This window comes from Apostichopus japonicus, chromosome 2 (assembly GCF_037975245.1).
Source record: "Apostichopus japonicus isolate 1M-3 chromosome 2, ASM3797524v1, whole genome shotgun sequence".
Taxonomy (NCBI): domain Eukaryota; kingdom Metazoa; phylum Echinodermata; class Holothuroidea; order Aspidochirotida; family Stichopodidae; genus Apostichopus; species Apostichopus japonicus.
The window spans coordinates 22,333,264-22,346,516 of NC_092562.1; the positions used below are offsets into that span (position 1 = coordinate 22,333,264).

Consider the following 13,253-nt stretch of genomic DNA (forward strand, 5'->3'; position numbering starts at 1 on the left):
AGTATACATATAGCAAAAAACATGCAACAGGAAATTAGCCTACGGTATGGCATGTTGCCCGTCATTCTGTATCAGTTATTAGTTTTGTAATTAAATAATTCATCTTTGTCCTATAAATCAGCTACATTGTTAGTATGTTTTAATGTTTGTGATCACTAATGTAGCTTGACATCAGAAATGCATGCCACTGGCAATAAATTCAGGCCTACTGATTCAACTACTTACTAAGTTTGGCAGCTGCAATAAGCTAAATTTATCCTATAGCCTATTACAAGCCTACAGTTGGCCACTGCGTAATAAAATACATATTGCCTACCTAACCGCACTGGATGGAATATCACGAACCGTTTGCACAACAATGTCGACAACGTTCGTTCTCATCCTTTCTATGGTTCGTCCTAAGTTGTTGCACGAACAGCATGTTATGAAGCTAAGCTAGCAATCGTACGTGATACGCATATAAAAAATTATTACACTGCTAATACACTGCGATAATGATATTTGTTTATAGGCCACTGCACATCTGGCTGTCTTACAAAATATGAAAGTTTATATTGTCCATTAGCTAAGTTCGTCAAATGTATTTAAGTCCAGACATTGGACAATAAACAAGAATCATCCCACTGGAAAAATTGTAAAAGTGCACTATGTTTGTCTTTCTGATATATCATGCAAAAGAATATGTAAAAGAATTCAAACAGGAAACAAAATCTGCTGATGATATGATATTATATGATGATGAAACTGGCAAAACATTGCACTAGATCGCATCTAAGGACCTTCATTTGTTCAAAATATCTCAAAGGGGAGCCAGGACCCTCCCCTTAGACCCCTCCCCCATATCAATCGCAAAAAGTGCTCCTCCCCTTTCAAATTTCTGTGCATCACATTTCTTTAGATTAAAACATACTTCAAATCTCTAAAGTTGCCCTCTATGTAAAACATAGGCTAGGAAAATAGCATATATGCCTGACCTTAAAATGTTAGGCACTAATGTTAGGTTTGCAACACACAGCAACAAAGATTGCAGTTATATACTTAGGTCTAGTACTAGTAGTACGTACAGGTACAGTAGTACTCTCACTCAGTAATACTAAAGAGGCCTACTGTAGCTACAGTATATATGGAAAGCTATACATAGGCCTACCTGGCATACTTTATTTTTCAGATGACACATGTTTTGGTTACATTTGTGGTGATGGTCTCTTTGCTAAGGAATGCTTCATTTGCCATTGTTCCTTCACTTCTGTTTTGATATCGTCATAATATTTGATATTTTTTGATATCGTCATGTCAGTTTAGAAACATTTTGCATTCTGCTGTGAGACGGCTGCAAGGTTCTACAATATGCTTTGTACATACAGTATACAGGGTAATTGCTGGTCGTGTACGATGACAGGTGATCGTTGGTTGTGTGGAGTTTTGCAAGTTTGGCATTAGGTTTAATTCCAGTCGTTCTTTATAATCCATAGAGATCTGTTAGACAGAACAACAGGAATATCAATCTTGTTATGTGAAACGACTGGTAACATGAGACTATTGAACTCGGTTTTAAAAGTTAGTTTCTCTAATATACTGGTTTATTTTGTCTGAAAGAAAGGTTTCCAAATTTATTGATGAAAGTAAAAAAAAAGTGGCATTAGAATAGGGTAAATAAATAGGTTTACCAGGTACGAAAAAAGAAAAAAAGCAACGGTGAAAATGGGAAAAAGTGCCATGTCTGTGACAGGGAGGCGTTACGAAGGCCCAGAAGGTGCTGGCAGATCTACTGTAGCAACTTCCTTACAGCATTATCATAGTGTCCCCTATTACCAAACTGAGCAATGACAGTTTATTTACCATTTAAGAAATACACGATTTCAAAGCGAGTATATATGATTGAGAAATGAAGTCAAATTACACTTATGATTGCAAGTAGAAGCCAAGTATCATAAATTACACAATTAAACAAATATCTTAAAAAGAGTCCGAGTATGATTTTAATTTAATGTGATTGATTACATTTTGTTGCATGGTTAGGTTTTCCTTATAAGTTGTTTGTGACCATCCCAGCTGGTATTGTATTATTGCACCCGTCTCCATTGGCTTCCAATCAGGACTCATATTAAATTCAAAATCCTTGTTTATGTGTACAAATGGTAACACTCACTGGTTCCATATTATCTCTCAGAACTCATTTTTCTGGCAACTTCAAACTTACTCAGATTTTCGATCCTCATACGACAACCAGGCTACCTAATCTATATTCAAAGACACGGATAGTAACTAGTGATTGAGCTTTCCAGATACCTGCACCACGCTACGGAATGATTTCTCATGAAACATCAGGGAGCCAAATCCATTCCAATCTTCAAGTCTCATCTTAAAATTAAGTTTCTTGGTTGATCATTTGTATTTTTTTTTCATATTTGGTGTGTAGTTTTTTCTCCATGTCTAGTGTATTCATGTTCTTTCTTATTTGTATTGCATTTTTTTTATTTGGTTTTCAGCGCTGTGTTCACTGGTGGGCGCTTTTGACATACATTTTGGTATTTTCCTGCAATTCATCAAAGTTGCAAAGTTGTGTAGTCTTCACAACTCTTGTCAAGCGCAGAAGTTATGTTTTTAATAAATTGTACCTTAAGGTAAGAAAAACAAAAGAAACAAAGCATAATTTTCATGTTTGTCTTTATTGCTTTAGACAATGACATTTCCCAGGTAAAAATAATCTTGTATGGGTGAAAACATGCATATTAAAAACCACTGAAGACAAAAAGCCTATAAATAAATTTACAAAAGAGCACCATAACAGAAACAAAAAGATGATCAATAAAATGTTGAGCAAAGATCAAAGAGTTAAATTTGAAAATATTACAGTTCAAACATCGAACTTGATGTCAAGGGGATGTCATGCACCCATATGCAGGGGAGAAAGTCATCTTGACTGTATTTTGTAAGAAGTTTTATAAGAGAAGCCCTAAGAATACAATTGCAAAACACTGAGTGGTTACCCACTAAACTGACCTGTTTGACATAAGAATTATCTTCATTTTAAGCTGTATAATATAACATTGGCTTGTTTCTCAATAATACATATATATATCATATATGGATATCCTTTCTTCTGTACTTCATGTTACTACTCTTTTGCTTTTTAATCCATGAAAACCTACAAAGTTTGTGCCTAATTCCATGACGATTGGTGCAATTTTGCTTCATTAATGTAAAAGCTTGTTTCCAAGTACATTTTCTGTCCTACAACCACTTTGCAAGGTACCACCAGAGTGGTGAAGCCATGGTGTCACTGCATGGTACCACTAGAGTGGTGAAGTCATAGTGTCACTATGCATGGTACAATGTACCACTAGAGTGGTGAAGCCATAGTGTCACTTTGCATGGTACAATGGTACCACTAGAGTGGTGAAGCCATGTGTCACTTTGCATGTACCACTAGAGTGGTGAAGTCATATTGCCACTTTGCATGGTACAATGGTACCACCAGAGTGGTGAAGCCATAGTGTCACTTTGCATGGGACCCATCAGAGTGAAGAGGTCATCTCAAACTGGAGCTTTAAGTCATGATGTTAATAGCTGTATAGACATTAAGTTTGGAAATGAATAATTAAGTTAAAAGTCAAGGCACACTCGATAAGACAATTTCCTTATCAATAAATGTGTTCTTTTAATATACAAGTGAAAATCTCATTAAGCCCTAAAGTTAAAATTTTAGACAAATTTCAAGCATTATTACCATGGTTACAGACAATTATCTCAAACCACTAAGTAAAACAAGTAAAACCTAAACAGTTAGTATCCCTATTCAACTCCTGGTCGATACAGTTTTATTTTTTTAACCAAAATTTGAATGTTTTGCAACTTATTCTTGAATTATATTAAATATCATTGAGGCAAGTGATGTTTTCCTAAAGAACCTTGTAGCATTTCATTACTATGATCTAAACAATTCCAAATTGTTATGACAACCACTCAGTTTACTAGTACAACACTCCTCACCACCAGTATAAAGTATTTCTTCTAGTGCAATTAGGAGTCCTATATAAACGAGTCATCTATCCTGAGCGTGAGTCACCCATTCTCAAAGTGAAGAGACTAGAGTGGATATTTGTGACCGTTCTTCAATGTATACACAGCAAAGTGACTCAACTCACTACAACTCCTGCAAGTAGTCCTCTTACCATTTAAAATCAACAACTTCAGCCCAAATTCTTATGTGCAAAGAAAGTCAAGGGTCACAACCCCTGCTTTTAAAGCATTCTAGGCATAACTTAACATTTACACTATGCATTGATATATCCTTTGAAGAGTAACAAGACCTTCTTGGGCTTTCATACATTGTCTCCATATAAATCACACTTCCCCATAGGTGCATGGCGGGAGTTGAAATGTTCAAACACAACCACCCACATATTTGAATGGCAGGTGTTATGTGCCACAGACACCCTGCCATCAATATGTGCCACAGACACCCTGCCATCAATATATGCCACAGACACCCTGCCATCTATATGTGCCACAGACACCCTGCCATCTGTAGTATTCTTCCCATCCATTAGCTGTGTATGTATTATTATTTTTTTACATCCTCCCGCAAGCAGGAACTTGCAAGGAAGCCTCATTGGCTTATCAAAGCTGCAAGCTGACCGAAGTCAGTCTCTTAGATTCATATTTAACGTCCATGATTATGAATTGTCCATTGTCAACAACTCTGTAACTGGACGACATACATTAATCTTGGAGTGACTCGAACCGGGGACCTTATGATTGGAAGGCACCGGCTTTAACCATCAAAATATAGCTGTCATATATAACTGTCAGCTGTCATATATAGATACATGATTTTCATCTAAAAAGGCTTACAAGAATTTAAAGTGTTGTGGTTCTTCAGGGATAAAACCATCCCAAACCTTTGTACTTAAAACAGAAAAAGAACAAAGAGAAACTAAAGGAAACAAAATTAATTGCACCATGAATTGCTCGTTAAGTGCCATACAATGCCATCGACAGACGTTGCAAGGTAATTAACAAGCAATAATTTAACCATTTCATCAAAATGACATCTTCATACATCTTCAAAGCTTATAAAATATTTACACCTCTTAGCTATCTAAATAGTTAATTTAAATTCTCTACTTTTCATCTTATTTCAAACTTCACAGCCTCTATTAAGTAAATCTACAAATGGTCTTTGACCGACAGAAAGAAAAGAATGTTGCATCATGGGTATTAGCAAAGGGACTTGATATTTTCTACATTTTAAACTGAAATTGGAGGAAGAAAGGGACTGTTAGGTTGGAAGGGGAGGGTGAAATGTTCCTTTTCATCACAAAAATGTTCTTGAAGTCTGGGAATGGTTCAAGTTTCCATAATATGAAAGCTTGAGGAATTAAACATTGAGACTTCTTTCTTTTTATAACAGGCTCACCCATCTTGTGCTAAGATGATGAAATGTTCAGACAATAATTAAAAATTAAATTAAAATTTAAACTTAGTACAAATGAATATGTAATATATTAATTTTTAAACAATTTGCAAGAATTTTCTTACAAACTGAGTTTATAAAATGTGCTTGCTGAGTGAACCATTGAAAAGCCTATAAATCTACTTATTTCATCAACCCTAGTACTTATTTCAATGTTCCCAAAATGATTGTTTCGTATTTTTTTTTTTTTTTTGTATTCCCAAAATGATTGTTTGTGCTTGCTTAGTGTATAGGTTACATACATATAGCCAGAATACAACATCAAAAAAAAAGTCCAGGTGACAGGTGAATACAACTAACGGCTGTCATATTTCTTAAATGAAGATAATGTTTGGGAAGATCACAGGAAACAGCATTTCAGATATTATAGATAAATGAATACAATAAAAGAATGGATGGACTGAAACAAAGCTATATGAAAATAATTTAAATATTCGTCTCCTTGGAACAACCTTGGTAAGACTGTTTTAGTCAATATTATGAGTAGTTTGTCTATAAATCCAATGAAAATTAAATGGTACATAGAAGATGACTTGTTTAACATTTGCTTTATTAGGAAGGACCTTATGCTTTTATTTTTTCAATTCTACAATCTGTATTAACATTGCAAATGAGACTAAAAAATATAACTCGGTTGCAATTTGCAATTAATAAGCATTATGCTAAGCCAATGTCTGCAATGTTAACAAACCTTCTAAATGTTACTTAAAACAAGTTACAATTGGTCAACCGATCAAGTATTTTATTTCTTAAATTTCTTGTCTTCATTGTTTAAAGATACTTTCAAACATGTATGGTACTCTCAAATGAAATTCCCTCCAATAACAACACAGTGGCCATGTGACCATGAGATAAGGTGACAGACATTACTGCTGCTTCAATACCATCGACAGCAAGGCTAATGGGTACTGGGTCCCCCCAACCCCTCCCCCCCCCCCCCCCCGTAAATTTCACTCCATATAAAGAAGCAACTTTGACACTGATAGATGAATGATGTTATGATCTGAAAAGTTATGTCACATGTTAGGGACAAGAATAAGAGTGTAGATACTCTCATTGGTACTTCATTGGTGGTTCATTTAGGTAATGAGTTGTGAGAGGTAGACACAGAGTGCTTGATCTCCAACATTATCTGGAACTCTGGAGGGGCTGAAGGTAGGGAGTGGGTCTTTATGAGTGAACAATGAAATCACAACTTATGGGAATAACAATAGGATTTAACGGCCATCAGCAGTTTTTTTTTCTAGCTCTATCTATAGGAGGTGACTTTTAAAAAGCCAACGAAAACAAATATCAGCATGTAAATTTAATGAAACTTAGCACATTTTGCTTATTTTACTCTTTTTGTAGTCATCAAATCATAGCTTTAGGAAAAAAGATTATCTGTAATGATATTTACAGTCAGAGAAGAAACATGATTTATAAAATATTTGCTTAGCATGTCATTAATAAATAAAACTTGGGGGAGTATTTATATTGTGTTAAAAGCTCGATACAAACATATATTACAAGATAATATGCACGCTTTGGTTCAAAGGGCAGTGTACCCCCCCTCAAGGTTGTCTATATTAACCCTCTCCTTGAAAGCTTATGGGTCAAAGGTCAAACTTGGGTTTGTTCCATTTGCTCCGATTTTCTGAGACCGGACGATTGTGATGACGCTGATCTCTCAGAGGGGCACAAATGGTTTCCATTTTGCTGGATCTGAGAGAGAGGCATGATGCCCGGTTTTGTGTCATGTATGAGTGTGCTAGCATCATCCATAGGTCCAAACTGAGCTAAGAATTGTGAATTGGGACTCGAGCTTGGATATGAATTATGTCCGTTAGGGATATGAGAGGGCATACTCTCCAGGGCCTGAAGTCTGGCCAGAATTACTTTAAAGGGTGGCCTTCTGGCCGGTATCTCGTGCCAACATTCCATCATGAGTGCATAGACGTGCGCCAGACAGCCGTTAGGGCACGGTAATATATGTCTGGTCCTTATCATGTCGATCACCTCCTGATTCTTGTAGCCGTAGAATGGCTGCAGTCCAAACGAGTATATCTCCCACAGCACGACACCGAATGCCCATATGTCGCTCTCGATGGAAAACCGACCAAAGAGGATGGCTTCTGGACTCATCCACCTGATTGGAAGTACCGCTGTGGAGGGCATGCGGTAGTAATCACCTGCATATATGTCCCTAGAGAGGCCAAAATCTGCTATCTTTATCTGGAGGTTATCACCGACCATACAGTTCCTCGCAGCCAAATCTCTGTGTACAAAATGTCTGCTGGATAGATACTCCATGCCAGATGCAACTTGAACACTGATTGTAAGGAAGTCTGCATGGTCTAGAGATGCCAATGTGTCTTCATCGCCACTGCCAAAGCCAATGTCTGAGTTAGGAGAATGCCGCACCAGGTATTCATGAAGGTCACCGTGTGGCATGAACTCAAAGAACATACAAAATGGCTTCTGCTTCAAGCAGACACCTAGTAGCAAGATAATGTTAGGATGACGCAGGGTAGCCATCACGTCACTTTCACTCTTAAAGTCTTGCTGGACGCTAGGAAGAGCTTTCTCTTCGAGCGTCTTGATAGTGACAGGTGAAATGCTATACTGATGCTCGCATCCCATTAGCTGCCCTCGGTAAACTTTGCCAAACGTTCCTTCTCCGAGCACCTCTTCAAATTTAACAGCTGCAAGTGGAAAGTCTCTGGCCTGTAAAGAGATGTCGTCAAAATAAACAAAAAGATAAGTTAAAGGTAAAATTTATTTCATCAATTTCAATGCACACGATGTAATAGTCACTAATCAAAGTCGCACATAGAAACAAACTTGCCATGATTATATTCCATGGACTACTTGCAGGTATTTCTTACCAACAACCACAAGGACACCTCAAAATTTGCATTTTCCAACTTTGTTATATGAAATTCAAGGGGTTAATATCCAAAGAAGTGGGGTTTGGGTACCAGAGAGGGGGACTGGGGATTGAGGATTGGCAAGGGTTTGGCTTCCAGAGAAGTGGAAGGTCTGGATGGAATGAAATGTTAGTTTAATATTGGTGACGTTAGCAAAGATGCTGATGGGGTTACACAGCTTACGAGCCATGGAGGGAAAGTTTTAATATGCTTTAAATATGGGAACACACAAGCACGATCATACTTTGAAATAACAAGTAGGTTAGTTTAACTATCATAGATAGTCAATAATGAAAGGGGGCTGTTTAGAGGCAAGGCATTGTCATACCCTGTAAATGCAAGGCATGGTAGCAAATGAGTAAAACCTTACATTTAATCAAGTCTTTTAAATGATAATTTGCTTTTCAAAATTACAAATTGATTTGTTACCTACAAGACAAGGCCAACTATGGCAACATTTCTTTTTTTACCATTGGAAAGTTTAAGAATATAAGCTAATATATATTTATTTTTATTTTATTAATTAAATTTTATTAGAATTAGATCACAAAATTAGTCTCACATGCTTAACTTTGTGTTAAATACTAGCCATATTAAAAATTGCTAGAAAAAATCTAACCTCACAGCTTGAGGAAATAACAGTTTAGTTCCTTCATCCTTTAACCTAAATTATACTGCTGCATTAAAGGAATTACTTGTAATGTCCATGCAAGGTTTTTTGTGTGAAATGTCCCCTAGATATCTGTCAAGGATAACTCTCCACAACTCATATTATTGTCAGTACAAACCAAAGATACATTCCTCATTGTGTATGTAGAGATATTACTTCAATGACCTCTTTTCTTTTATTCAGAAACATTTGAGCCTGATGAGCCAACCAACCAAAGACAAACTTATTTCATATGACTCACACTACAACTGGACTCACACGGAATCAATTCTATTAGAAACGACCTAATTTATTGCGTCAACCGTAAATTTAAGAGCATTTTGTCACACGAATCACCCATGAGGATATCCGTTGTAATAATTGTCTCACTGCTACAGAAATGTACGAAAAACCTTTAAAGCTTTGATTTGGGTTAGATTCTCCAGAAGGCAATGAGGCATGGTAAAACTATGCAGAGATATTTTTCACTTGACAAAGCTGGAAAATGCAAATGAGTTTTAATTTGGGGTCAAACATGCATGAGATAAAAATGCCCACTAATAAAAATCACCACGGTAACCAGCTGATGGGTGCCGTATGTAAGCTTATGAATAATTCATAAGCAGCTCGATCTCATGCATATGACTCACCCTAACTAACAAGTGTTCCATGAGTAAATACTTTAGGTCAAATAATAACAGCGTTGTCCATATTAGCATAAACCATCCCAGAAGGTGAATTCAAAAGAATCTGATGGAACAAGGATTTCATAAGAACATACTCCTATGTGAATTTGACATCATATCAGTTCTGTTCTAGGATATTTTGACAAATTCATCTACAAATTTGTGGTAGTTTTGCTGAAATCCATGTCAAGGCAACAGTTATGGTTTTTTCAATACAATTATTCAAAACTATGTAGTTTTCTAAGTATACTCTAAATGTTACCAAATGAGTCCGTATTCAAAACTTTGATGATGTGATCTTTCTTATATTGCTGAAGAGAACATACAAGAAAGAGAACGTCTCTTATTTGACAATGCTCTTGCACAATCTTCAGGACCGCATCACTTGTTAATTTGGAGCAATATCATGAAAACCATGTCCAACATGGATACCACATTTGATTGGTATTGATATTAATCACAAACTTATGTTTGCAAAGTTACTCTGTAGTAACATCAATAACTACTGAAAATTTTGAAAGTTTATTGAAATGACAAAGTGAGGAAGTGCAGTTTTTACCACAAGACAGTTGAATCATCGATTGCTGACTTCAAACCTAAGGATGGTCGGCAAGGAACCTAGACAGCAACAAACACTTATAGGACATGTACTCCTTGACTGACATTTCTAACACTAATGGAGATTATTGTATGAAAGCCAAAGATCTCTCTCATATCCAGTTGCTTTCCTCTTTTTTTAACAAGCTGAAGTTATTACTCAATCAAATGAACAAAGAAATGTCTTAACCTGCAGACTATGTTTCTATTATCCAACGGGGTTCCTTAATATATTACCATGTCAGCAGACAAACCTTGTTGTGGTCTGACTGTATTAAAAGTCAATGGTTTCTTAATTAATTTGTTATGTTAGTAGACAAACCTTGTTGTTTGGTTTCAGATTCACCAGTTCGGACTGCCTCTTGGCACCTGACTGGGAGAAATTATCTCTATGGGATTGTCTCCAACATAATATCAAACAGACACAAGGAATGCACACCAGTACCACCAATGCCAGTGCAGGAAGTATGAAATACATCACATCACCACTACCAGTCTCTGGTTCTGGGTTCGCTGTGGAACAAACAATATCCAACATGTTGCAAAAAGGATTCAAACTATTTCTTTTTTAAACAGTAGTTATAAATACATTTCATAACAGATACACCCCATGCTTGTTATGACTTCATATAAAATAGGAATTCAATCCTCCTATAGTATTTAGAAAAACTGGTGGTCACTCCCACTCGTGGCAATGATCAAGCAGATGTCTTCGGTCAATAGAGAAGGACTGTAATATCTAACTATAGTCGTAGATAAAAGTTGGTGCAGAAAGCCATACACTTTGTAAGTGTTACTTCATGGACTTAAAAGTTCTAGATACCATTGGCAAAGAGGATGATGGCAATCGGAATGAGTAACATCCAACATCATCATCACACACATCCAACAATATGGAACAGATTTCTCTTTCGAAGATGAATGTAAGGTTAACAAATTGAAAACTATAAAACCTTCTTCCAACCCCAATCACAGAAGTCAAGCAGATTTCACACATTATCTGTTACTGTAGTTAAAGTGCTTTAGATCGTTGCTCTTACAGAGTTGTACTTAGCCCTAGATATAAATGTATTATTATTATAACTACAAACTGACGATGCTTAAAACTCAAATAATGCAAGATAATTCATTCTATTGCTGAAAAAATCATGCATGATATATTTGCTTCACCACAAAATCTTGTGGTCTCTTTTATACTGATGAAGTTGTCTTCTCTAATGATGGAATCTACCCCAGTTAAATTATAAACCACTATATATACTTATGAAGCCCATTTAGATGTTTCCTTCAAATATGTCCTTAGTCTGTATCTACTTCTGTTAGCCTGAAGTCTCTGTTTTTGTTTTATCAATATCCACTATATATTGTTAGCCTGCCATCCTAAATAGTTGAATAGTACTCACCACACTGAACCATTTCACACTGTTGTACCCGCTCCTCTGGGTTCATTGTAAAGCACCACGGTTTGAGGAGACCACCCCCTGGATTCCGACAGTAGTTATGACCCCCGGCTAACTCATGGTACGTGGATACCAGCAGGCTGTGCTCGTGAGGCTGATCATAAAATATGAAAAAAAAAATTAAAAAACAAAACTTTTCATTATCAATCTCAGGTTACACCAGCTGATGTTTTTTAAAGTATCCTTAATAGGAATTTGCTATAGGAATAGGTACAAACTCTGATAGCATAACAACACGATGAAGGAAATCATATCATAACTTGCATTGATTTGCAGTTGTGGTCTTAACCTTAGGCCAGAAAGGAATTTCTTTTTGCAAACTTTGTATCAAAGCAAATTGATCATCTTTCATATCATACCTCAACATCAATACTTTTCCATAACAACAGAAAGTGAAGAAATTCATTTTTAATATTCTAATAAATATCTGATACTGTAAACACAAGCTTTTTAAAAGATGAAGCTTAGAAGGAACCCTGTCAACATCATTCCACAGATGTTTCTAACTCCCCTCACAGATTCTGCAAGGTAAATGTCTCCCTTGACTGCATTCATGTTTCAGTGTACATAGCCAACCGACCATGTTTAAGTTTCAGCATTAAGCCCTGTAATTATGAGTTGCATCTTTAGGAGGACCTATGTTTAATTAACTCTACCTGGCAACTTTCTATGCTCATTTCAAGATCCATGAACACATAAAATATGATCCCCAGAAAAGTGATATACTCAGTAGAGTACCATATTCACTGCGTAAATTCATACTAATGAGGATAAACCAACAAATTTGTCCTCCCTATTACACCCATGAACATTCAAGCTTGCTGATAAGAATAGATTACATTGTTTGCATGAGTGGGTCATACCTCTTGTTTATCCCAGGGCTGGCAGTCGTAGCCACCAATGGTTTTATTCACCTTCCCTCGGTAACTCTGTCCTATATCTTTGTAGCAGGTATCATCTGAAAATTAAAAAAAATTAATAACACAATAAATTAATAGTAACAGTGATAAAAAGGTTAAGCAAATAAAATTAAGGATATATGACACACAACAAAAAACTTTAAAAAAAAAATCAGTTGGTATGTTTTTGTAAGTTCCAGAGCAAGTAATTATCCGAGGGTCCATAAAAACTGATTAGGATATGGTGTAAATTATATGCCTTTAATAGGGTGCAAGTTGGTAAAGTTCAGAAGAAGAAAGACACAGGAACATACAACCACAAGTAGCTATGCAAACCGTGGCATCTGACAACTTCCACAAGTACTTCCAAAAGTACTTCCACAAGTAAATCTTAAAACTCACTACAAAGTATTCAAACCTTAATGAAATTATGATTTGTGAGTACACTGGCAGTTGGCATTTCCACATTGGTATTGAGACCAACACAAGAAGCCAAAGTGCTTATATAAGCAATGAAAACACTGTTTAGCATCATGAAGACTCCATGGCAAATTTTAATCAAGTGAATTACAAT

General features: G+C 36.1%; 1 protein-coding gene and 1 long non-coding RNA gene across 5 annotated transcripts in view; one reads left to right on the plus strand and one right to left on the minus strand.

The window, feature by feature from the left end:
* On the plus strand, positions 1-5,472 carry LOC139982528 (uncharacterized). The gene is made up of 2 exons (XR_011798199.1): positions 1-3,411; positions 3,498-5,472. It is a non-coding gene; the product is annotated as an uncharacterized lncRNA (long non-coding RNA).
* LOC139982454 (inactive tyrosine-protein kinase transmembrane receptor ROR1-like) overlaps positions 2,651-13,253 on the minus strand; it is a 102,562-nt gene continuing 91,959 nt past the window's right edge. For 3 of the 4 annotated variants that reach the window (XM_071995348.1, XM_071995362.1, XM_071995357.1), the window contains 4 exons: positions 12,644-12,738; positions 11,724-11,874; positions 10,643-10,833; positions 2,651-8,185 (listed from right to left, as the gene is read on the minus strand). In XM_071995348.1, coding sequence (XP_071851449.1) covers positions 7,082-8,185; positions 10,643-10,833; positions 11,724-11,874; positions 12,644-12,738 — 1,541 coding nt within the window. In that variant the 3' untranslated portion in view covers positions 2,651-7,081. Of the gene's footprint in view, positions 8,186-9,687; positions 9,788-10,642; positions 10,834-11,723; positions 11,875-12,643; positions 12,739-13,253 lie in introns of all 4 variants that reach the window. The other variant, XM_071995370.1, reaches the window with a different exon arrangement.